This window comes from Pituophis catenifer, unplaced genomic scaffold, assembly GCF_029215685.1.
Source record: "Pituophis catenifer annectens isolate HBS135680 unplaced genomic scaffold, rPitCat1.0.hap2 SCAF_1, whole genome shotgun sequence".
Taxonomy (NCBI): Eukaryota; Metazoa; Chordata; class Lepidosauria; order Squamata; family Colubridae; genus Pituophis; species Pituophis catenifer.
Window position 1 is genome coordinate 171,525,499 of NW_027256881.1, and position 27,347 is coordinate 171,552,845.

General features: G+C 39.1%; 1 protein-coding gene across 1 annotated transcript in view; it reads right to left on the reverse strand.

The window, feature by feature from the left end:
- ATIC (5-aminoimidazole-4-carboxamide ribonucleotide formyltransferase/IMP cyclohydrolase) overlaps positions 1-27,347 on the reverse strand; it is an 85,219-nt gene that overhangs the window by 19,787 nt on the left and 38,085 nt on the right. The window contains exons 8-13 of the mRNA XM_070933191.1: positions 25,042-25,167; positions 24,673-24,780; positions 24,367-24,452; positions 22,892-22,981; positions 19,128-19,256; positions 15,956-16,048 (exon numbers count right to left, since the gene is read on the reverse strand). Of these exons, the coding sequence (XP_070789292.1) occupies positions 15,956-16,048; positions 19,128-19,256; positions 22,892-22,981; positions 24,367-24,452; positions 24,673-24,780; positions 25,042-25,167 (632 nt within the window). The remainder of the gene's footprint in view (positions 1-15,955; positions 16,049-19,127; positions 19,257-22,891; positions 22,982-24,366; positions 24,453-24,672; positions 24,781-25,041; positions 25,168-27,347) is intronic.

A 27,347-nucleotide genomic window follows, 5' to 3' on the forward strand; every position in this document is an offset into this window, starting at 1 on the left:
AAGCTCCTGGGGGAATAGCACCAAATCCATCTGCTGGGATGGTTCTTTCGGGCTAGAATCACCCTGAAGGGGTGAGGAAAAAAAGAGCATGCTCTGCTGAGTTCAGGGAGCCTACAAACTCCGATTGGTTCAGAGAAGGATCTTAAACCCGACAGAATGGAAACGAAGGACATTGCGTACCGGACCAAAGCTGGGGCAGCCACAGAAGAGAAGAGATGAAGTGAGAGACTGTCAGTGTGATTGATCTGGGTGAGAGAATTCCAACTTACAATTTTTATTAGGAGTAGAACTAAGAATCTCCCTGGGAAATAGCAGGTGGAAGTGGGACTCCAAGAAGGAGGTGGATTTGTTTTTATTTTTTTCCACCACTCTGTGCAGCAGCGAGGAGAGCATTTTTGAGCTGCTCTAAAACAGGAAGTGAGACTGGAGGAACTTTTAAGAAGGAGTGAAAATATTAGATACTATAAACTGGATTAGATATCTCAAATTGTTCTGCCCCAGCTTCGGATTCCCAGAGAACGAGACACACACCAAGCTTTGCAAACACTGTTTAATTCCAAACAAACCCCTTTCAAGAATGCAGGCTTCCCGTGCAAAGGGTCCCTTATCAAAGTTATTAAGAACAAAGTCCGACAAAGGTTGGCAACCAGACCAGAAAACCAGATATGAGAAGTCGCTTGCTTTCCAAGATGCTCTGTAGTAATGAGACGTTGTTTCTAGCAAGAAAGCACTAGCTGCGTGCAACTTAAATAGACTAAGAGAGTAGACCTCCTCCTCCTGAGTAGCCACTCCTGCCTTTTGGCAGCCCTGTGTGCCCGAGCATTGAGGAGAGGCTCCTCCACTTCGCTCTCTCCACTGGAAGGAGCCTCGGGAGGTTCTGAAGGCCCTGGCTGAGTCTCTGCCTCTGGCATCACATCCTCTTCGGCCTCCTCGCTATCCGACGCGAGCGCTGGCTACGCAGGCTGCTGGCGTGACACCACACCAGCCTCGTCGTCGGGATCAGCCACGATCTGCGCAGGCCGCTGGCGGGCCACAACACAAATATATTATTGGATTGTATACAGTTTTTGAACCCCATAAAAATCAGAAAAGCTGAACTGCCTTTTGTTTCTATTCTTTTATTATTTTATTTATTTTATTATTATTATTTTATTTTATTTTATTTGGTTTAAAGACTGAACCAGAAATATAATCTGAAAGAGCTAAGAGAAGAGAGAACAGCAGAGCCAAAGTGCCATCTACTGGCAGAAGTTGGAAGTGGAGATTGGGAACTGCAGTTGCAGCTGTAGAGACAACCTTGAGAAACTGTATAAACAACGATAAGTGACTATTAGAAATAATCTTGGCAGTACAAATTGGTCTGACTGGAACCCAAAATTGAGATAGAGTGAAACTTATTATCAAATAGCTTTGCTCTTGGAACTCAAAGGGAACATTGATAGCAAAAAGACTCTTATTTTTCTTTTTTTTCCTTTTCTCTGGCTCTGTGAACTCTGTGAAACTTGTGATTTTTTTTCTTTCTCTTTCCTTCCCCCCCCCCAAGGCAATTAAAAAATAATTGGGTTTGGTGGGCCTAAGTAGATTACAATTTAATATCCCTTGTGGCTGGATATTAAAGGATTAGGGTCTGAAGAACCCAAAGAAAGCAACAAATAATAAATAATAAATAGAAGAAGGGGAGTTAAGAGATTTGAATTATTGGAAGTCTTGGATTTATTTCCTTTCATGGTAGATTAGAAATATTAATTATGAGGAAAACAGCTTCATCATCAGCAACCTCTTCAACAGCTTCATCATTATCATCAGTGACCTCTTCAACAACTTCAAGGGACAGAAGACCTTGGTTGCTCTAGTTCAGGCATCCTCAAACTACACCTGCGGGCCGGATATGGCCTGCCAATACAAAGTATCCAGCCCGCTGAGTGGTGGGATTCAGCCCCGCCCCGCCCCGCCCCCCAACCCTCACCATCGGCCTTATCTTCCAGTGATCATCCACTCCAGCTGCACTTTTGGTTAGTTATTTTACCAGTTGAGCTGCAATGCTGATCACATGCTGCTATCAAAGGTAAGGCCGAAGGGTGGGGGGGAGGGCCAGCTGACTGAGGGGTGATCTCACCAGTGCAGCCACGTGATCCAGGGTGGAGTGAGTAGGGAAGGGGTTGCTGCTGGCTTGAAAAGCAGCTGCCAGCATGTAAAGTAGTGCTTTAAAAGTCTTTAAAACACTTTAAAAATGCTTTTATAACTGCCTTTCAGGGTGTTTTTCACAGCCACGTGATCCAGGGCCGGTGGGTGAGTAAGGGAGGGGGTGCTGCCTGCTTCCTCTTCTGCAGGCAAAGCAGCCACATAACTGGGGGGGGGAGTAGGGGAGGGGTTGCTGCTGGTTTGAAAAGCAGCTTCCAGATTGTAAAGTAGTGCTTTAAAAGTCTTTAAAATGATTTAGAAACAGCCTTTCAGAATGCTTTTCACTGCCATATGATCCAGGGCCGGTGAGTTGAGTAGGGGAGGGGCTGCTTTTAAAGTAGCCCTTTAAAAGTGGGTGGGTGGGGGATATGTCTCCATGTCTTCTAGCTTTTTCAAAATCAGCTGAAGTTGGCTAACACGAATTCAAATGCAACTTCAGTATAATGCCTGAAGGAGAATTCACCCACTGCTTTGATTCTTGCCATATATAAAGTACATCCACCAAATTGGTTGCTGAACAATTTTGGTAGATATTCATGTGTGTGTATACACATGCACAAGTGTGGCAAAAAGCAAATCAGTTTCTGAATTCTCCTCCAGCCTTAAAAGACTTTGCCCTGTAATCCCAAATAATTCAAAAAAGGAGGCTGGTCTCCTTCCCTGGCTGCCTCCCCTGCTGGCAGGCACTCACAGGTCATCTGAAACATATGATCAGGAGTTATTTTGAAGGAAATACTGTTTGTTTTATTCTTTTTTGTAATGGCCTAGTTTAAGGAGCCTGAAGCTGCTGTTGTAATGAAGTTAGGCAAGTGGCAAGAAAGTTTGCACTCTTTTTCCCTTTTGGGGGGGGGGGGTCTTAAGTAAATAGATTCCTTGGGTTGAGCAAGTACAGCAAGTACAAAGGCAAAATGGACTGCTAAATTGGCCATGCCCACCCAGTCACATGACCACCTAGCCACACCCACTCAGCCGGTCTGGCCCCCAAACAATCTGAGGGTCTGAGGAATTGGCCCCCTATTCAAAAAGTTTGAGGACCCCTGCTCTAATTCAACAAGAGAAAATGAATGTAATACAGTCAGAACTGAAAGAAATGATCTAAGCGCTGCATGATGACTTTAAAGAAGTTAAAGAAAAAAATAGGGAAAGTAGATGACAGATTAGAGAAAGTAGAAGACAAATTGGGAAAAGTTCAGCAAATGATGGAAAAGAATGAACAACATATACAGAAAGTAGAAGAAAAGGCTGAACATGTAGAAAAAAAACGAATGAAGTTGATAATAAACTTACATTGGCAGATAAAATCAAAGAGAGAACAATAATTTCTCTGGAGATAGAATGGGCTGACTTCTATTTGCAATTTCAGAATATGGAGGAAGAAAAAGGAGAACATCTACCGGAAATAATGGCAGAGTTATTGACAGGAGCCTTAGAGATAGCTAAAGAAAAAATATTGGAAAATATTGATGAGATATTTAGAGTCAATACCAGATATGTGGCAAGACATAAACTGCCTACAGAAGTCCATGTGAGATTCACAAAAAAAGCAATGAAGGCAGAAGTCTTACAAATAGCGAGAGACGACCCATTAAAATAGAAGGAGAAGGAAATCGTAGTATTAAAACATGTGTCGAGAAGAGTAAGAGAAATAAGGAGAGAATATCAGTTTTTAACAGGACAACTATGATCTGTCCCCGTCCACACACACACACAAACACAGCCAGCCGAGGGTTAAGGAAGCACTTGGAACACACCCAGGTCTTTATCTCCAACTTGGCAGCGATATACACACCGTCTGCCAAGTGCTTTTATTTCCACAGAAAACAGAAAGATAATATACTCAGCGTACAAGAGTCCAACAGAATTAATATTCCTCTCAGCAGTTTCGGACGAGGCTTTAGTGACTATCCAAGGTTTATTTTTGTTCGTCACAGGGATCACTGGCCACCACCCTCTATTATATAGTCTCTGGAGTGTGGTCCAGTGACTCAGTTCTAATCCCTAGCACGCCTCCTGAGCTGCTGCAATCGTTTATCACGCCTTTGGAGGCGTGCGTCCAGGAATGATGTCTCTCCTTCACTCTCATCCGAGACACCTGTCTCCCTGCTAATCTCCTCTCCCTCGGCCGGCACCTGAGACAGTGCCAGAGGGGAGGGGCCTGGAGAGGGAGGCCTGGCTGACTCCTCTTCCTCATGCTCGGAGCTTTCTTCCTCCGATGGGATAGGCTCAGAGGGCGGGGCCACAACAAACTAATCAAGGACGGAGCAAACTTCAGGTGGTTGATTCCAGAGGGAATATTGGTGACTTGGAGGAAACAAAGACATAGACTGGACTCCAAAGAGAAACCAGAGCAATTTTATGAGCAATATTTTGGAATGCAAGAGGAAATGAGAATAAGTGACAAAGAAGAGCCAAGACAACGAGAAGAAGGGAAGGAAGAGAAGAGCATGCAAAGAAAAGACAATGAAAGAGATTGGGAGGAAACAGCGTTAAGAGAGGGAGCAAAAGCAAAAGAACCAAGAGAGATAAGAACGACTAGAACAGTGGTTCTCAACCTTCCTAATGCCACGACCCATTAATACAGTTCCTCATGTTGTGGTGACCCCCAACCAAGGGTGGGTTCTAATTTTTTTTACTACCGTTCTGTGGGCGTGGCTTATTTTGTGGGCGTGGCTTGGAGGTCATGTGACTGGGTGGGCGTGGCTACCTGGTCATGTGACTGGGTGGCCATGGCTATATGTATAGGGACTACTCAGAGGGCTGAAAAAAGTCATTTCTGACAGGTCCTCGCACTTTTGACTGGTCCTCACACTTATGACCATCCTCACATTTATGCCTGTGCAGCATTCTTAACAACCATGTCACTCATTTCACAACTGCTTCTCTTCAACATGGTATAAGATAGGGCAAAAAACGTAAAATGTGAAGACAATCGTAAATTCGAGGACTGGTCAAAAGCGCGAGGACCAGTCAAAAATAACTTTTTCAGCCCTCTGAGTAGTCCATATGCATAAAAGGATACAGCAATAGAGAAGGGAAGGGAAATTAGAGTAGGAGTGAAGGTAAGAGAGGGAGGAAGAGAGGAGGAGAAAGAGAAAGAAAGAGCTTAGGGAGAAGAAGAGGGGGGGAAGAGAAAGTAAGAAAGAAAGAAAAGACAGAGGTGGTAGGTTTGAGGAGAAAGATTGCTGTACAATAAAAAAGATGAAAGGGAAGAAAGCCAACCCCAAACAAATATAAAGATATTAAGATAAAGAATGAATTGTTAAACTTTAAAGAATAAAAGACAACAAATAGCAATAAATAACAATAATTAGAAACACACATACAAACATACAACATATTTTCTTTGACCAGAGTATTTGGCCGGTTCACAAATTTAAACAGTTGTAGGAGGTTAGCACCCACCCCTTTCCTAGAAGAATGAAATATTTTGGGAAATATTAAAAAGGCAGAATATTATATTTCCCTATCTGGATGAGAAATGGAGAAGCATATTTTACAGACAAAGCAGCTCCCACCTTCCTGCCCCCCACCCTTTGTTAATGGGCCAGAGGCAGAAAGTCAATCCTTTGTCAAAGGACATTTGCAACACAATAGCAACAGAAACTAACACAATGAGCCCCATCAAGCCACCATTAAACCATCTTTCCAAGCAGTCTCCATGTTTCCAGTGTCTTTTTCCCCACTTGGAGCAGAACCCAGAAGGATATTCTTCCAACACAGTATTTAGTCATTTCAATTAAATTTACAATTTCTATATTTCCTTTTTGCCATATTTATTCATCTATTTTTTTAAAAAAACAATATTACCCTTCATCCTCATCTCTAATCTTAATCAAATTCAATTTTTCTCTTCTATTCTATATTATACCCCTTCGCATTGTCATCTATTTTTATATCCATCCTCACAGTGGTTAATTATGTAATACAGTTGTTTAATACAAATTCAACATTTTAATATAAATCAATTAGTTATATAACTATCTTTTTTGTATATTAATCAATATGAACATGAATATTCCAATTATTTCCATGCAATCCAATTTCTTACAAATCAATTAATTATATTTACCAATAATAATAAACCAAATAATTTCCCCCCTATATTCCTCCAAACCACAACTTAACCATTTCTGCTTTCAACACAATATACAATTAATAGTATCTCAATTATTACAATTCCCTTGAACTCTCCTCTTTTGCCCTAAATTTCCCATTGTTTGCAGTTTTGCACCTACCTTTTTTGGTGAGGAAAAAGAAAAAGAAATCTCTCTGCCTCATTTTGTCACGTTGCAGCCTGCTTACTTTCAATTTCGCTTTTTCAGCATAGCTAGGGGGAAAAAAATCTGCTCCAGGAATTTACGTCTTTGCAGCTAGCTCTTTGAAGCCCCACGGCAAGAATTTAGAGTTTTTTTTCCCTCTAGCCATCAGCTGGGACTCCGGAGGCAGCAATAGATTGGGAGTGGGCAGGGTAAGCGAACGGCGACCGGGCGATCCAACAGAGGCAGAGGGTGAGGGTGAGTGAAGGCGTGGGAGGGCGAGAGAGGGCTTTGGAGACCCCTGTGAAATGGCCGTTCGACCCCCAAAGGGGTCGTGACCCCCAGGTTGAGAACCGCTGGACTAGAACAACAAATCCTATTTACAAATAACTATGGAAGAAGAATTCAAATTAATTTCAATCAATATAAATGGACTGAATTTGGTAATAAAAAGGAAAAAGATTTTTCATAGATCAGAAAAAAAATGGAAATAATTTGTTTGCAAGAAGTACACACACACAAAAACAACATAAGTATTGGAATACCCTAAAATTGGGAAGTTATATATCGCTTTATCACTACAAAAGAAAAGAGAATAGCCTTATATATACAAAAGAAACAATAAACGCTAAACAAGTTTTTTACAGATGAGGAAGGCAGAATTTTGATGGTGGAATTAATGATGAATAACAAATTGATGCTTTTGGTAGCAATATACGCACCAAACGCCAACCAAGAGGATTTTTATAGAAAACTTCATAATAAAATAGCAGAACTTGATTATGATAACATTTGTATTCTGGGAGACTTTAATGCAATCATGCATGTAGAAAAGGACTATAAAATAGAAAAGTGAATAAAAAGGCAAGAAAAACACTTCCTAAAGCCTTTTCAAGAATGGCGGAAGAAATAGCTATTCAAGATGTTTGGTGAGAAATGCATCCCAAAGAAAATCAATATTCATTCTACTCAAACAGACATGCGTCTTGGTCAAGGATAGATATGATCTGGATGACAGCAGAATTGAAAGCTAATGTACAAGAAATACAGTATTCAATTAAGCACTTGGGCAGACCACAACCCAATAAAAGTTATATGGAAAAGACAAAAAAGAATATCGAGATGGACACTGAACCAAGAAATATTAAAAGAAAAGGAATGTATTCAATTTATGGGAAGAGAACTAGACTTTTTTTTCAAAGAGAATAGAAAAGAAGAAACATCATTACAAAATATATTAGAGCTATAGCTATAACATATAGAGGGAAGCAAAGCAGAAAGAAGAAACAAAATCAAAGAATATTATAAGAAGAATATAAGATACTTGAGTTAGAATTACAAAAAGATCCACAAAAAAAGAAATAATCAAATGGCCTTAATGAAACATAAAATGAGTTTAATGGAAAAAGAACAATTAGCACGGAAAATTAAAAGTGCTAAACAAAACTTTTTTTGAAAATGCTAACAAACCAGGAAGATGTCTGGTGTACAAGCAAAAAAGAGAGAGAGAAAAAGAAATTGATAGACAAATTAATGGACAATGAAGGAGAAATTCAATACCAAAATGAAGAGAAAAAGCAAATGATCCAAAATTATTGTAAGAAGCTATATGAGAAAGAGTCAATATCAGAAGAGAAAATAAAATAATATTTGGAAAAAGCTAAAATACCTAAAATACCTGAAGCAGTCAAAATAGCACTAGATGAATATATAACTATGATGGAGTTACAGAAGCAATTAAGAGGCAAAAAAAATGGGAAGACACCTCGACCGGTCTTGCAGCTGAACTATATAAAGAATTGCAAGAAATTTTAAGCAAACCAATGTTGGAAGTATTCAATAAACTTTTGTTAGAGGCAAAGGTACCGAATTCATGAATGGAAGCATATATTACCCTTATACCGAAAGAAGAAGCGGAGGTACAACAAATAAAAAACTACAGACTAATCCTTGTTAAATGTGGATTATAAAATATTTGCGTCAATAATTGCAGAAAGACTGAAACAGGTTTTAAACCAATTCATACATCCAGATCAAAAAAGTTTTTTACCTAAATTAAAGATAATATGAGAATAATTCTGAACATCTTGGAGTATTATGAAACAAGGGTGAAATGATCCCGGTTCGGATCGGATCAAGCGATCCGATAGCAATTGTGGCAGGTGGTTCGGAGAAACTGTAGTGATGGCGTCGCGAGTCTCTGCCCACCCACCCCGGTGACATTACTTTCTGCTTTTAAAAGGTTAAAAAAAGGCTCTGATGATTGCACGCCACAGCTGTGATCATCAGCACCTTTTTTTACTTTTAAAAGCATTTTTTTTACAACCTATTCGCTCGAGCCAGTAGTAAAAAAATGCTTTTAAAAGGTTAAAAAAAGGCTCTGACAATCGCACGCCACAGCTCTGATCGTCAGAGCCTTTTTTTTACTTTTAAAAGCATTTTTTTACTACCTATTCACCCGAGCCGGTACTAAAAAAATGCTTTTAAAAGGTAAAAAAAAAGGCTCCAATGATCATAGTTGTGGCACACGATCGTCGGAACTTTTTTTTTTACGGGGTACAGCATGGAGGAGGTCTGTTTTTCCTCCCAGCAGGCTTCCCTGAAGCCTGCTAGGCCAAAAAAAGGGGGTGTAGGCCAAAAATGGGGGGGGGGTTGTAGGCCAAAAATGGGGGGGGGGTTCTTTTTTGTTCAGAGCAGGCTTCCCTCAAGAGATTCCCAGAGAGAGAGAGAGAGAGAGAGGGAGGGAGGGAGGAAGGAAGGAAAAAGGAGAGGACGGAAGGACTACAAACCTGGCACTAGATGCAGCTTTAGGGGATAATCAGGGCTGCAAGGGGCCTGGAGGTCATCTAGTCAAACCCTGCTCCAGCAGGACATTGTTAGTGAGTTTCTGTCTTTTGATCCCCCAGTCACATAGCCATGCCCACCCAGTCACATGACCCCCACCAAGCCACGCCCACAGAACCGGTAGGAAAGAAATTTAGATTTCACCACTGTTATGAAACACATTGAGAGAAGCAAATGGTGTTGATCTTCTTAGATGCACAAAAAGCGTTTGACAACATGAATTGGCAATTTATGCTAGAAAAGATGGACTTTAGAGAGATATTTGTTAAAATGATTTAATGAGAGCAAACTGCAAAAGTGATAGGAGAAAGTAACGGATGACGGAGAAAGTAAGGATTATGAAAGGCACAAGACAAGGATGTCCACTATCTCTATTACTATTTATATTGACGTTGGAAGTATTAAATAGAAATATTAGACAAGATACAGAGATAAAAGGCATGGAGATTAAAAAGGAACAATATAAACTATAGGCGTTTGCAGATGATTTAGCCTTTATTTTGGAAGATCCATTCAAAACAGGGCCCAAATTAATAAAAAAAATAGAAGAATATGGAGAAGTGGCAGAGCTAAAAATAAATAAAGAGAAAACTAAGATTCTAGTTAAAAATCTCACAAAAAACAAAAAAATGAATTAGTAAAAAGTGTAGATATTCAGATAGTGAAGAAAGTCAAATACTTAGGGATACAGCTGAAAGCAAGATGTGCAACAATTAAGGAAGATAACTACCATAAACTGTTGAAGCAAATCCAAGTAGTTCTGGAAAAGTGGAAGAATTTGCAATTATCTTTGGTAGGAAGAATAGCAACAATTAAAATGAACATATTGCCAAGATTATTGTATCTATTTCAGACAATTCCGATAAAATTGGAAAAGAAATACTTTGAGGAACTTAATAAAATAATACATATGTACATTTAGCAAGGGAAAAAAGCAAGAATTGGTTTGAAAATGATGCAGGATATACAGTGGGACAAAAAAGTATTTAGTCAGCCACCAATTGTGCAAGTTCTCCCACTTAAAAAGATGAGAGAGGCCTTTAATTGTCATCATAGGCAGACCTCAACTATGAGAGACAAAATGAGAAAACAAATCCAGACAATCACATTGTCTGATTTGGAAAGAATTTATTTGCAAATTATGGTGGAAAATAAGTATTTGGTCACCTACAAACAAGCAAGATTTCTGGCTCTCACAGACCTGTAACTTCTTCTTTAAGAGGCTCCTCTGTCCTCCACTCATTACCTGTATTAATGGCACCTGTTTGAACTTGTTATCAGTATAAAAGACACCTGTCCACAACCTCAAACAGTCACACTCCACTATGGTGAAGACCAAAGAGCTGTCGAAGGATACCAGAAACAAAATTGTAGACCTGCACCAGGCTGGGAAGATTGAATCTGCAATAGGCAAGCAGCTTGGTGTGAAGAAATCAACTGTGGGAGCAATAATTAGAAAATGGAAGACATACAAGACCGCTGATAATCTCCCTCAATCTGGGGCTCCACGCAAGATCTCACCCCGTGGGGTCAAAATGATCACAAGAACGTTGAGCAAAAATCCCAGAACCACACGGGGGGACCTAGTGAATGACCTGCAGAGAGCTGGGACCAACGTAACAAAGGCTACCATTAATAACACGCTACACCGCCAGGGACTCAGATCCTGCAGTGCCAGACGTGTCCCCCTGCTTAAGCCAGTACATGTCCGGGCCCGTCTGAAGTTTGCTAGAGAGCATTTGGATGATCCAGAAGAGGATTGGGAGAATGTCATACGGTCAGATGAAACCAAAGTAGAACTGTTTGGTAGAAACACAACTCGTCGTGTTTGGAGGAGAGAGAATGCTGAGTTGCATCCAAAGAACACCATACTTACTGTGAAGCATGGGGGTGGACAACATCATGCTTTGGGGCTGTTTCTCTGCAAAGGGACCAGGACGACTGATCCGTGTACAGGAAGGAATGAATGGGGTCATGTATCATGAGATTTTGAGTGCAAACCTCCTTCCATCAGCAAGGGCATTGAAGATGAAACGTGGCTGGGTTTTTCAGCATGACAATGATCCCAAACACACTGCCCGGGCAATGAAGGAGTGGCTTCGTAAGAAGCATTTCAAGGTCCTGGAGTGGCCTAGCCAGTCTCCAGATCTCAACCCCATAGAAAATCTTTGGAGGGAGTTGAAAGTCCGTGTTGCCCAGCAACATCCCCAAAACATCACTGCTCTAGAGGAGATCTGCACAGAGGAATGGGCCAACATATCAGCAACAGTGTGTGCCAACCTTGTGAAGACTTACAGAAAACGTTTGACCTCTGTCATTGCCAACAAAGGATATATAACAAAGTATTGAGATGAACTTTTGATATTGACCACCATTGACCAAATACTTATTTTCCACCATAATTTGCAAATAAATTCTTTCCAAATCAGACAATGTGATTGTCTGGATTTGTTTTTTCATTTTGTCTCTCATAGTTGAGGTCTACTTATGACAATTACAGGCCTCTCTCATCTTTTTAAGTGGGAGAACTTGACAATACTTTTTTGCCCCACTGTAAGAAGTAGAGGAGGTTTTGGACTACCAAATTGGGAACTGTACTATCAGGCAGCAACCTTGTCATGGATGAAAGAGTGGAGTGTATTGCAGAATACAAGACTATTGACCTTGGAAGGACATGATTTACAACTGGGATGGCATGCATTTTTATGGTATGGGAAAAAATAAGATACATGGATATTTTCAAAGACTATATAAGGAATGCATTATTATTAGTGTGGGAGAAAATTAAAGAACAACATTATTTGAGGATACCAGTTTGGCTTTCAAAAATGGAAGCACTGATTCACCCAAATATTATTAATATTTGAAATATTGTTAAGATATAAAAATATCTTAAACGAAGATGGGGGACTTAAAACAAAAGAAGAAATGAGCGAACAAGGGATCAATATAACATGGTATTTATATGTGCAGATACAGTCTAGATATGAGAAAGGTGTTAAATTACATGGCTTTTATAAAGAATTAACAGAGTTAGATAAAATCCTAACAGGAACAGAAAAGAGGGCAATAAAGAAATCGTATAATTATCTATTGGGTATGAAATTGGAGGAGGAACAAGTAAAATAGACAATGATAGCATGGGCGAAAAACTTTGGTTATACAATAGAACTGGATAAATGGCAGAAATTGAGGGATAGGAATTATAAATTAACCATGTCAACCGCATATAAAGAGAATTTGTATAAGATGTTTTACAGATGGCATTTACCATGGTGAGGTTGGCAAAGATGTTTGAAGATAAATCAGCTAAATGTTGGAAGTGTCACCAACTACCTGGATCTTACTATCATATGTGGTGGATTTGAAGAAGCAAAGAAGTACTGGGGAATGATATTTGATGTTAATAGGGTATTATTATTGAAAGATGCTAAGAAGAAAATGGGAAATTTTTAAAATATTTAAATGTGTAATACTTAACATATTATAAAATTAATGTTAATGTGAATGTGAAAGATGTGATAAATGAGGAACGATGTTGCACAGAGATGTACCCAGACTACACACTGCATAAGGAAAGATGGAATGTTTTATATTTGTTTTGTTTAAAAAAAATTAAAAATTTATTTTTAAAAAAAAATTAGGGCCTTCTAACCCTGATCTCCCCTGGTCCTTCTCTTCACTAGACTAGCCATGCTCAGTTCCTGTAACCATTCTTCATATGTTTTAGTCTCCAGTCCCCATCATCCTGGTTGCTCTTCTGTGCACTTTTTCTAGAGTCTCAACACCTTTTATATAGTCTGGTGACCAAAACTGGATGCAGTATTCTAGGTGTAGTCTTACTAAGGCTTTAGAGAGTGGTATTAGTACCTCACTTGATCTTGATTGTATCCCTCTGTTAATGCAATTTAGGATTCATTAGATCAAGGTCAAATGCATATAAAAAGATTATATAATATATTGATAGAAATAGATTCAGAAACGGAATTAGTTAAGGATTGTATGATAATATGGGCACAAAACATTCAGGAACCAATAATGATGGAAACTTGGGAAAAAATATGGGTTAGAAATGTAAAATTTATGCAAGCACAAAATTTAAGAGAAATTTTTTATAAAATGTTCTATAGATGGCATTTAGATCCTAAAAAGTTGGCTTGTATGTATCCGAATTTGCAATCTAAGTGTTGGAGATGTGATTGTGATGTTGCCACTTATTATTATATATGGTGGACTTGTAAAAAAGTTAAAGAATTTTGGATTAAAATATGGTGGATTATCCAAAATATTCTTAAAAAGAAGACAAAGTTTACTCCACAATTGTTTTTGCTGGGCATAATCACAGATTGTACGATTATAGAGACTAAATTGATTTTAAATTTAATAACTGCAGCTAGACTTTTGGTGGCACAATATTGGAAGAAGGAAGATTTGCCTACTATTGAAGAATGGACATTAAAAGTAGTGAATTTGGCAGAAATGGCGAAAATTTCAGCATATTTGAAAGATCATTCACAAGAAAGATATATATCAGAATGGAGAAGATGGACTGATTATATTCAAAACAAATATCGGACTAAAAAGTTATCAAATAGCTTATGAATGAATAGAAAAATTAAGAGTACTTATATTTAGTCAAGTAAAAGGGGAGTTAAAGTGTGAAGGGGGGGGATAGGAATCCATAGTTAGTTAGCCTAGTTTAGCACATGATTGTTAACTGTTAAACCCTGTATCTTGTTCTGGGAAGTTCGGGGTGGGTGGGTGGGGGGGTAAGGAAGGGGGGGATGGGGAAATATTTGTAATTTTTTTTTCTTTTTTGTAAAACTTTTTAATTAAAAAAAAAAGAACATGAGCTTGGCATGACAAAGAGAGATTAAGAGCTACCCGGCTTCTTTAAAAATAAATAAAAACAGTAAGATGCCATTTGATGCCTTCATTTGAAAGAAGGTCTCATCATGCAACCCTGCCATGTATATCTAAGTAAACACAAAAAGGACCAAACTTTAGTTATGAAAGCTTGCTGTTCTACTTCCTTTTAAAATATTTGGAATCCTTCAACTTTCCTTTATAGAATCAGGTGGAAAGAGCGATTTATCCCATTCAGTCCAAACTATTAAATATCTAAATTATTCCAAATTAAGCAACCCTGACAGATGACTGTTTTCTGCTGATTGAATACATCTGGCATAGGGAAGAATCACTACCTTTCTAAGTAGTTGACTCCATGGTCAAACTGCTCATATTGTATTGTTAAGAAATATTTCCTTTCAATCAAGATCTAACCTTCCCACAAACTGGACTCATTACTCAAGCTGGGGTTTGATCAAGCAGAATAAACTGAACTAATTACGTTCTATACACTATTTCTGTTAATGCACTTTAAAATTGCATTTGTGTTGTTTTTCCAGACATGTACACTATTATAATTCAATATGCAATTAGCTAGTATTTTAAGATCTTTTTCACAAATATGATTGTCAAGCACAATATTCCACATTACATACTTTATTTTTGGACCTAATGTCAGCCACCTAACATTTTTCTCTAACTTGAAAGGCATATTTTTTGTGTATGAATATTATTTTCAAGCCAATTATGTATCTTTTTGACTGACATCCATTCAATTCAGTGCTCAATTAGCTTGCTAATTAAAGAACTGTGGGTTCTTTGTCAATCATTTTTGCTGACATCAAGATACAGTATACCCACTATTTATTAAATAAGTTTTCATATTAAAAAAATACAGTTCTAATCTGAATTTTATTCTTGACCCATCTTTGCTGCCTAGTAGTAATTATTGTATTCAAGGGGCTTGTACATCATTAAACACACAATCTGACACAGAATCTTCCTAGGCAATGCCAGAAATCTGTAGTTCCTCAGGTCCTCCTTTTCCCTGGCTTTGCAATTTGGCACTTCAGCCTTTCTTCAGAATAATTTTATTTTCATTTCAATAAATGAGGCAAGCCAATTATCAACCCAATTATTTGGATACATTCATGAAATTACTCTTTAAACCAAAAATGGCTTAACTTCACATAATCTTCCATGAAGTAAACACCTTTAGTTTTCGGGACAAATAGAACTAAACTCCTGTCTTTCGCCTAGTTAATGTCCCAGGATCACTATATAAAGATGGTGAGAAGACTAAGATTAATGAGTGCAGATAGATTTGAGCTACTGAAAGCCAGGAAGTCCACAACATCAGAATGTATAGGCTGGGTAGGCTGATCTGATGATTCAGTAGTTCAAAATATGGACAAAGCCTTATAACAGAAAGACAGCATTGTACTTTTGTACAATATTTAACAATGTCTGTAAAAAATGTTTATATCAGATCTGAGAATCTGATGTTGGTGAGATGTTGAACACTCAACAACTGACCATAGATCATGCTAGTTAGAACCTGCATGGATTACATTTTCTTAAATTATGAGCTTTCATAAAATCTGCAAATGCTCTTATCACTGCTTGATATCATAGCACTCTTCATATTCTTGAAGACCATCTCACACAAGATGAAAACTACTGTTGTCCAGGATAAAAAAAATTATGTTAGAAATGTTAGGAACAATTTTGTAATAGTAAGATCTGTTTTGATAGCAATCACTTTTAAAATTGAATATTAAATCAGGAAGAAGAAAACACTCCTCTAAATGTCCCAATGTACATACCTGTCCATTCTTGGCGTAACAAACAGAATTAGACTGAGTATATTTAACAGCAATGGTGGCAACAATGAGATCTCTGATAGCTGAATCAGGCAACTGAAACAAAGAAAAATTATTACAAAGGCATCTTGGATCTTTAAAGGGAAATGAAAATATCACCTGGTTAAAGACAGTCCTTGACTTATGATTAGTCAGTTAACAACTTTTCAAAGTTACAATGGTCTTGGAAAAGTGGTCTATTACGGCCATGAAGCACTTCTAGCCATCACAAGATGTTGCCCCCCCTCCCCCAAATGTAACTGTATTTCAGGTGCTTGGCAATCAACTCCCATTTACAACTAGTTGGCATGCCAAGCACCCTATGATCATGTGATTACCCTTTTTAATCTTCTCTGCCAGTTTCCTCAGGAAGTCAAAAGGAAGCTGGAGGGAAGGTTGCAAAGGGGAAGGGAGCTGAAATTCTTTGGCAGGTTGCAGAAACAGAGCCAAAATCCTTCAGCAGGCAACTTTCACTCTGTCCACTTAATGATCCAGGAGATCACTTAACAACTAGGAGCACCAAGATTGCAGTCACTTGAGGCAACAGTCACATGAGTATGTTGCTTAATGACTGCTTCACTAAACCACCAGGATTCCGGTCCCAATTTTGGTTGTAAGTCAAAAACTCTCAAAATCAGGAATTCATGCTGGCCTGGTTTCTAGAATTCTTTCCAACTCCTTAATAATAGCTCTTCTCTGGTCACTTGACTAGGAAGGGGAAGGAGGTTTAGAATGGAAGACTCAGCACTTATATCAGCAACATTTTATGTCATTTAGGATTACACTAGATAGTAATCCTAAGTAATCCCCCCCCATTTTTTTTTGTCTTCAGTCCCAGCTGGATCTACACCATTTTCCAATTTGACCTTTTCTTTTGTTGATTCCTCTGTACACCAAATGTGTCCCATTTGTGGTCCCATGCTCCCCATAATTGCTTCCCCTCCCCAACCTATTGCACTGGGTCACTTACCATGTGAAGATCTAGCAACCTATCTCCTCTCCAGCCTCTCAGCCATGCATGCCACTCCACAGCTCTGTTTTGGCCTGTGCAGGCCTCGCTTGGCACAGAGCTTCGGAGGGGCAGGCCTGCATGGCTAAGAGGCTGGAGAGGAAATGGAGGTTTGGAGGTGCAGTCCAAAATGTGCAGGCCCGTCCCTCCGAATCTCTATTTTGGCCGGCAAAGTGCGGAGCAGAGGGGAATAGATAGAACGAATGTTGCAGAGCTTCTGTTCGTAAAGGCGAACAACTGCCATGGTGCTGCAACATTCATAGTTTCAGGACTTGTTCATAAACACTAAGGGGCGCTTATCATGTAACTTCGAACGTTCACTAAGTGAACACTCGTAACCCGGGGATTACATGTAGAAAAGGATGGTTGAATTAAAATAAATATTTTTTTTAATGGGAGGCAATTTCTTAAAATGTCAGAGATGAATTCCAGTTTAAAAAGCTTACCAGTATCTCTTTGTTTGATGTCTATCCAGGTCATGGTTGTCTCAAACTGCTTTTTCCAATAGGCAACTGGACTTGGTTTTTTCCTTGAAAACATTTTGCGCCTCATCCAAGGTTTTCCAGAACCGATGAGAGGTGAAATGTTTTCAAGGGAAAAAAACCAAGAAAGTTCAATTGCCTTTTGGAAAAGCACTTTTGGGGTTCTTTGCTGTATGATTCACCAACACACTTTTCATCTCCTGTTTCCTAATATTCATTGTCTGCAGGCCATGTATTTTAGTCAGGTGGAACTGCAAAGGTGTAACTAAGTGATTCTGTTGAATGCCAACTGGGTTTAAACATCTGATGTAGTTCCACAAGTGACTAGACTCTGTTTGCAGAGAAATCCTAAAAAGATCTTTTGAATAAAATTTGCCACTATTGAGCTGATCAGGAAGGTTGCTTCCTAGCCGTAATCAGTGTTAAAAGTTTTTGCAGTTCTTTAAGCCATCTTGCCTTACCTAGCCAACCCAAAGTTGCTGTTGTTGCAACTGGACCTTGATCACCAGAGAAGTCAAAATTTGAGATTCAAAGGGCAAAATAAGGAGTGTTGACTTTTAGACATCTGGCTTGGGTCAGAAAGAGTAAACTGCTTCACAAATCATTCTCATAACTAATGGTCTAGGATTCTCCACCTATGATCACTGTGTCAGGAAATCAGTAGGATAGTTTTTCATGAATGAAGGCAAATATATGTGTCCCAGGATAATGATGTGAAATCAAATTTGGATCGGTCACTGGGACCAGAGATTTACTCTTCTGAGCTTTCAGACTCATGATGGAGTCAATCTTCAAGAACAGAATATGCGCTCTGGCCAATTCTCGGAGTTGTTTATTTATGTGGTGCCTTCCTTGTCAGCACCAGGAAAAGACAGCCAATTGCCAGCCATCAACACGCCCATCAGCCAATAGAAAGCCACCACATAAACACGGCTCAGAGAACAGCCCAAAGCATGCATTCCAGTAGAGAAATTCTCTGAAGATGGACTCCAACATGAGTTCAAAAGCTCAGAACAGTAAATCTCTGGTCCTGATGACTGACCCAAATTTGATTTCGCAATATAGTTTTTGGCTATTCTGAAGCAAGAAGAAAGTGCCCCAAAACAGCGGCATAAAGACTAAATCAAATTTACCACAAACCCTTTCCCCTTTCCTAATCCAGATTAATAAAGCAGAAAATCCAAAACTTTTTTTAGTAACTCCTTTTTCTTGAACCTGCCACATCTGTAGTAGCAATAGATTTGTCAGTGTGTGTTCTAAAGAGACATTAGAGAAAAGTCTGCTAAGACTTCTGGGGCTGCTTCTTTAAAGAAAGAACTCTACTTCCTCACTTGTAATTGCAGTCTAGTTCAGACACAAAGTGAATTTAGCATTTAATATTTCCAATCTTCTGTTCTTCTCCACATTTTCTGTCTATACAGAACTTGCACAAACAGCAGTTTTCACCATCTGGTTCATAAGCAATCTTACCCAGTTTTCAAAAGTGATTGTTAACAATCCTGTTGATAGAGATCCTTTTAATAGCAGATGCAATAGGACTAACCTTTCCTATTGGAACTAATCCCATTTTCATTCAAGATGACATACCTATTAGATACCTAACTTGCAGATATCCGATATCAAAACATGTTTTTTTCCTACTTACATTTTTATTTTTAGTAACAATGTTCTTGAATAGTGATCGATCAATCACACCATCATTCCTTTTCTGCGTTAGATGCAATCCAAAGAGAGTACGGATTTCATTTTCCTCTGGCTCAAAAGTTGGATCCATCTAAAATCAGAAAAAGATTGCACATCCTTGACTCATTAATTGGTATCAATTATTTGTTATTTATTTATTGTCTGGCAAAATAAAGTGTCAGCAAAATATATGTTATTAATTCTATATATGAGAAGGTAAAACCATAATAAAATCACCATAATATGGAGCCATAGAATTGCAATGGGGTGGATGTTATGATTCGATATCCACACCAACTGCTTCTGGTGTGGCTGTAGTGAGATCATCCTAGGTGCCTTGAAATTTCCTGAGTACATTGTTGAACTATATGTGTTATAGTTTGTTCGGGTATATCACAGTTGCATTCATGGCTCTTGAGCATTCCCCATTTAAAGAACTTTGCCTTAGTTCTGGCATGTCCTGTCCTGCTTCTATTCAGGTGGCTCCATATTTTTCAGCGCAACTGCATTCCTGGAAGTGGCTTTGTTGGATCTGTGTGATCTGTTCGGTTGTGGTTATTAAAAGTTGCCCATCTTAATTGCCATTCTTCATCTAGATTGTAGGACTGTGGTATGTTATTTCAAATTGGTTTCCTATACTTCAGCATAGTGAGAAGTAGAGAGACTAATATTTTATGTATTGGAATGTCTTTGTGTAGTAGCAATATCATAGCCCATGAGTTTAGTATCAGTGAGAGAGTCACTGAAATACCTACCATATTTTTTGGAGTATAAGACGCACCGGAGTATAAGACACAGCTTAGTTTTTGGGGAGGAAAATAGGGGGAAAAAAATCTGCCTACCAGGTATTCATCTAGCTAGCGTCCTTAGTCTGGTCAGCTTCAGCACATTAGTTTGCTGATTTTTTATCCCCTGCTTGGGGATAAAATAGCTTCTAAGGCACAGCTGAGAGGAAACAGCAATGAGAAAAGCAGGCAAAGCATGGAGAGATCGCTTCACTCGGCTAGCGCCTAGTTAGGGCTGAAAAAAAGCTTCTAAAGAACAGCTGAGAGTCAGATCAAAGCATGGAGATTGCTTCACTCACTAGCACCTTGTTAAAGCACAGCGGAGAATTGAGGAACAGGCAAAGCTGGGAAGATCGCTTCACTCACTAGTGCGTTAGGGCTGAAAAAAAGCTTCGAAAAAGCTACATTCAGAGTATAAGAAGCACCCAAATTTTCAGCCTCTTTGGGGGGGGGGAAGGTGTGTCTTATACTCTGAAAAATACGGTAACTACCATTATTTCAAATAGTTAAAAGATTGCCAAGAAATGGTGGTCCTTACAATAACAAGCTACATTCAAAATACTGAAGGGGCATATGTTTGGTGTTCAGGATGTTCAGAATTGCAACTTCTGTTCATGAATATTTGCTTGTAACTCTAACTTCTTTAACTGGAGAAGAAACCACATGAACGCACAAGGAATCCTTTTGAGTAAAGGGGAGTTGGACTGCTCTGCTCAGAATTTGCAATATTGGGAAGATGTATATATATAACAACTATAGCTATACTTTATTCTTTTGAGAGCAATTGGAAACCAAACTCACTTGGTCAACCCCAAATTGTTAAATTTCTAATCACCAGGATTAACCTTTTACTATTGTTTCATTCAAAAACTTCAATAATAATATTTATTTATTACACAAGTATTCTTATTTCATTATTAAATGTTGTATAATAATAATAAATCTATATATAAAAAAGGACGTATGTATGTATGTATGTATGCATGTAGGGTGTGTGTGTGTTTGTGTGTGATCAAGCATAAATCTGGAACAGCTCAAGCAATTTCAACCAAACTTGGTTCACAGATGACTTACTCTCTGGAAACAAATACTGTGGGGGTAAGACATCCCTGGTGTGTGTTTGTATGTGTCTCTGTGTGTTCCACCATAACTCTGGAACGTCTCGAGCAATTTTAACCAAACTTGCTACACAGATGACTTACTCTCTGGAGAAAAATACTGTGGGAATAAGACACCCCTAACAGCACTCGGTGTGTGTGTGTTCCAGCATAACTCTGGAACGGCTCAAGCAATTTCAACCCAACTTGGTACACAGATAACTTACTCTCTGAAAAAAAAATACTGTGGGGATAATACACCCCTAACACCCCTCATGCGTGTGTGTGTGTGTGTGTGTGTGTGTGTGTGTGTGTGTATGTGTGTGTGTTCTAGCATAACTCTGGAACGGCTCAAACAATTTCAACCAAATGCGCTACACAGATGGATTTACTCTCTGGGAAAAAATACTGAGGGGTTAACACCCCCCAGATGTGTGTGTGTTCCGCCATAACTCTGGAACACCTGAGCTGCTGAAATGAAAAGGAATGAATTATATCTATAGTGTCAAATCACAATACTTTTGACAGTGATAGTGTGCATTTTGTATTCAAGTTTTATTAAGATACAGCCTGTTGTGCCTTAAAATGGCTTCTGGAGCCATTGGAGTTACCATGGTAACGGCTTCACAATACTCCACAAGGGGGCTCCCTCTGGTAAGGGGAATTGGTTCTTAAACAAACAAACAAACAAAAACAAACAAACAAACAATAACCCCCTAGGCTCTCAGCTTCAAGCAAAGAGAGCAAGTTGTCGGGGGAGGTGCCTACTAATGCATATCACCTGTAGAATTTTTCCCAGGCTGTTGGACAGGGCAATTAGGTCTCTAATTCTCACCACAGTGAGCGATGGCTTTTCATGTCTAATACAGGATTGGGATAAATAAATACCCGGGCAACGCTGGGTTAGCTAGTAATAAATAAAAAACCCCAAACCCAAAACAACCTCTGCCTATTTCCAAGTCCTTGGGAAGAACTCCATAGATAGATAAAAATGTCAAATGCAGTCTAAACATTTGACTGTGTGACCAACCATAACTTTTAAAAGCTGCATGCTACCTAACTTCTAATGACTTTGGTAGCTCACAACAAACAAAGAAATTATAATAAAATAGAGTTAAAGGTTTTTTAAAATGGCAAAATCCATTGACAATCAGACAGGATCTCACTCTCTGGGTCTGGGTGATGAGTCAGGTTTCTACAGCTGTGGGATTCATCTGGATCTTAGCAGTGTACCTTATTCCAGAGAGCAGGTACTCATAAAAGTTTCATGCTGATCTGCAAGAGTGATAGGCAGCTTTTTTTGTTTTTGGGCTCCACCTGGACCTCAGAATGGATGATACCGAAATTTCCAGCCCCAATTTTTTGTTTATACAGAACCCTAAAGCACCTATTTTTCCCTTTAAAGCCCCCTTCCCCCCCCCAAAAAAAAGGGAAAAATAAAAAGGAAAAAACTGCCAGCTTGAGGTCAGAGGAGAGGTAATTCAGATTTGCCAAAAGGCCTGAAACTCAACTATGTGGATGGGGAGGAGGCTAGAGAGGTGGGGTTTTAGGGAGCTTATGTGAGGTATTGGGGGAGGGAACATGAAGCCAAGAGATGATCAATCAGGACTGATCAGACATTCAAATGTACTACACTAACAGTAAAAAAACATTTGATGCTCTAGTATAAAACCCCTTGCAAGCAATTTAAAGAGGTTTAAGAATAAGAGTTCATATCTTTTTTAGCTTAGTTTATATGAACATATTTGGAACAGGCAAATCAAGAAATCAGATTTTAGATTCAGAGGCACAATGGAAATAAGACGCATATTTAAATCAATTAACCTCAAGAATAAAACACTGACCCGGAGTACACAGTAGCTGCCATTTTTCTTTTTGGATAGAATTTTGAGGGCTTCTTCATCAAAGCCTGGAGCCACAATCCCATCAGACACCTACACAAATAAAGGTTAAACCATCAAAATTTGAGTACTGATTTTTACATAGCAGAAACAGCAATATTTATGTACAGTACAAAGGAACAGCCAGAATTATACTACCAGTAATAAGGAGGAACTCAAAAGAATCAGTAAGGACTGAGTTTGGAAAGTGAGGGAGAGAAAAATTAGAGAGGAAATGGAATGAAGAATTTGGAAGTTTGACTGACTGGTACTCTGAACATCTTGTCAGGCAACATTTTGCTTAATTGTATAGCACAGATTCACTTCATCACAGTAGTTTGAACAGTGGAGGCAACTAGATTTGGAAAGTAGAGATGTTACCCAATTTGCTTCAACAAAAGGTGTGGGGGGGGGGAGAAATGTTCTGTGGCTCAGTAACTATATTCCATGCAAAGTCATGCCTCTGTTGTTGGCTGTGGATCCAAAGTACCATCTTGGCATACACTTGTGGGGTTCCTCACAACCTACACTGGAACTGTCCAGTCTAGAAATTCTGTGAACTCTGGCTATAGATTTCTTGTCTTCTGAGAAATTTTCTGACAGTGAGAGCAATCAACCAATAAAACAGCTTGCCTTCAGAAGTTGTGGGAGCTTCATCACTGGAAACTTTCAAGAAGAGACTGAATGGCCATCTGTCAGAAATGGTGTAGGGTCTCCTAATTGGGCAGGGGGTTGGACTAGATGACCTTCAAGGTCCCTTCCAACTCTATTAATATCTTTATTTGTAAGTATGCTATGCAATTCCCTGCAATTTGTACTGGAGTCATCCAACCAGAAAGAGCTTAAATGCTCCCTCAACCCATACTGGAGTTGCCTATTCAGGGAGCCTTTAAACCAGCATTGCAGAATTAAACTCTTCTCAGCATCCGTTTCCCTTTCATAAAGTCCTTTTACAATTCCATATTTGACAGCAAGCACTACTTATAAACACTAGAAGCAGGATAAGATCAATCCTCTAGTGCAGGAGCACATAATTACTATGTCTATAATCATTATTAGAGCCACAGGATATGTAACCATGATGTTCTGATCTCCTGTAAATTTACAGATTGTGTTTTGGTTGTTGGGGGTATGGACAAAAACTAGCTTTATTTGAGGGACTGGGGGGGGGGGGAGGAAATCCATCTCTTAATGTTTCACAAAGTTTAAGATTTTTGACCCATGAAGTCTCCCAACTATCCCCGACTGCATTCTTATTATTTATTTACTTTATTAATAATTTACAAGGTGACTCTGGGCAGTCGTACATTGATATAGTATATCAATGGATATATAGATAGATAGATAGATAGATAGATAGATAGATAGATAGATAGATAGATATAGTCGTACAATTTCAACTTCAATTATGACTATAGGAGAAAATGCTAGTTACTGACCTCCCTTGAAATGATCTTAGCTGTAGGAACATCACAGATATCAGATAAAGCAATGAAATCCCCAAAAGATGACATCCTATCAGCACCTGGAAAAAAGTAATGTTTTCAAACTAAGAAACTCTCATTGAGTAAGAGCCATGTTATATATAGAAGAAAGAACACAGCAACTGGATGGAACCTGCCCAGAAAATGCCTTAAACAGTTTTGCCAGTGCCATTGTTCACCATCATTATACAGAAAGGAAGAGCAGTAATTCTAACCAGAATGTTAAATGAAAATATGGTCTTCTTTTGAGACCCCTCTCACCTCTTGCTCTGGCATATGCGGTTGCCAGAGGTGTTAGAGTAGGGTACAAGTCACGCACCATGCAGACCTGAGCTTCTTCCTCACTGAGGGGCACACCAACAGCAGCACCTAGTAAGTGAAAGACAGTAAGAGCTGCTTTTCAGAGGTCTGAAGGTGACTTCTCAAGTTACAAAAGTGTAACATTACTTCATATGTTGTCCTGAGACCCACGATTGTTTCTATTCCATTTAAATAATGCACATAATTATTTTTCATTACTTTATACACAACTTTGTTAGAAAGTCAATTTCTTTAGCTAAAACCCTGACACGTTTTTTTACAAGACCATCTCAGAAACCGGTAAGTAAGAACTTGGAAGTCCTGTATTACCTGCTGGACTGACGTGCTTGAATGAAGAGGCAGCAGAAATGCCCAATGCTTGCTTCAGTTCCCTGACTAACTGCCAGGCATTCAGAGCATCACATAGATTTATAAACCCTGGAGAACCATTCAGAACTGTGAAGAGATGAAAAGGTTCACTCAGCTATAAAAGCCATTCTGCAAGACAGCACCACAAGCATGCATAGTCTACACCTGTCATCAATTCAGAACACCAGTTGTGAATAGCTATAAACTGTGCCTGAAAACCCTTTTATGGATCTCAGCTCAAGAAGCATATTGTAAAAGAGAAGTGCCAATAAAGATAAATGGTTGACATATTGGAAAATTATCAAGGGGAATTTACAATCCAATCAAAAGAACAACTATAGCAGAAGAATATAGACGTAGTCCTTGACTTATGACAATTGAGCCCAGAATTTATGTTGCTAAGTAAGAAATTTGTTAAGTGAGTTCTGTCCCATTTAAAATTTTTCTTGCCACATTTGTTAAATGAATCACTGCAGTTGTTAAATTAGTAACATGGTTGTTAAATGAATCTGGCTTTCCCACTGACTTTGCTTGTCAGAAGGTTGCAAAAAGTGATCCCATGATCTTGGTGTCAACTCGCAAAGCATTTCTAATTAGGGCATTCGCCGAAGCCCTGACACTTGGGACACAGCAACAGTCATTATTATGAAGCACTTGTCAAACATCCAAATGTTAATCACATGATCATGCAGATAGGTCGGGGTGAAATCTAAAATTTGTTACTACTGGTTCTGTGGGCGTGGCTTGGTGGGGGGGTAATGTGACTGGGTGGGCATGGCCAACTTTTTTTTTTTCTTACTTTTAAAAGCATTTTTTCTACAACCTTAAGAGGTTGCAGAAAAAAATGCTTTTAGAAGCCTCTGACGATCAGGCAAGTCAGCTGGGATCGCAGAGGCTTTTAAAGGCATTTTTTCCCCTACAACCTCTTTGGCTGAAGAGGTTGTAGAAAAAAATGCTTTTAGAAGCTTCTGACGATCAGGCAAGTCAGCTGGGATCGCCAGAGGCTTTTAAAGGCATTTTTTTTCCTACAATCTCTTCAGCTGAAGGGGTTGTAGAAAAAAGTGCTTTGAAAAGCCTTTGACGATCCCAGCTGAGCTGCGCGATCATCAGAGGCTTTTTTTTTTACTTTTAAAAGCATTTTTTCGGCTGAAGAGGTTGTAGAAAAAATGCTTTTAATAGTAAAAAAACCAGCCTCTGATGATTGCAGCTCAGCTGGGCATGGGGGGGGGGGGCACAGGGATTTTTGCTACCGGTTCTCCGAACCATCCGCCGCCATCACTACCAGATTGGGTGATCTGGTCCAAACCAGGAGCATTTCACCCCTGGGATAGGTCATTAAGTGTGAAAAATTGTCATATGTCACTTTTTTCAGTGCAGTTGTTAACTTCGAGAGCTCACTAAACAAACTGTTTATGTAATTGTCAATGGTTCTCCCATGTAGAGTTATCTGAAAGATTTAAAATGGATAGAACTTAAGCAAAGTAAATCAGAATTTGAAATACAATTGTGTACTGTTGATGAACATGTAATTGCTAAAATGTAAACATTTGTTAAAACTTGAAGCAGAGAAAGAACAAGATGGTACAGAATGTATGATAAAGTGGGCTACCAATTTTGGTAATAATATATAGATTGATCAATGGGAAAGCATGTGATTAAAAGATTTTTTTTAATAAAATTATGCATCATTGGCACATGACGCCAGAGAAATTTTCTAGAATATATATTTTATTTATTTATTTATTATTCAAACTTCTATTATTATTTATTTATTTATTTATTTATTTATTTATTTATTTATTTATTTATTTATTTATTTATTTTTCAAACTCGTGTCCGCCCAGGGTCCGCGGCTGATGTTGTGTAATGCCAGGTCGGTCGTTAATAAAGCCCCCCTCATTTGTGATCTTATTTTAGAGGGGGGTGCGGACCTGGCAGGTATTACCGAGACCTGGTTGGGCCAAGGGGGGGTTCCCCTCGTTGAAATGTGCCCACCAGGTTTCTGTGCATTTCATCAGCCACGGGCCCAGGGGAGGGGTGGGGGAGTGGTGGTGATTATTAGGGAGAGTCTTTGTCCGAGGGAGACCACTGTTCCTCAGATAGCCGGATGTGAGTCCCTCTTTGTGAAGTGGAGCCGTGGGGTGCAGATGGGTTTACTGACTACGTACCTGGCTCCCTGCCACGTGGCAGCGACCCTGCCCGAGCTACTCAACGTCATTGCTGGGGTGGCGGTTGACACCCCCAGACTTATTGTCATGGGGGATTTC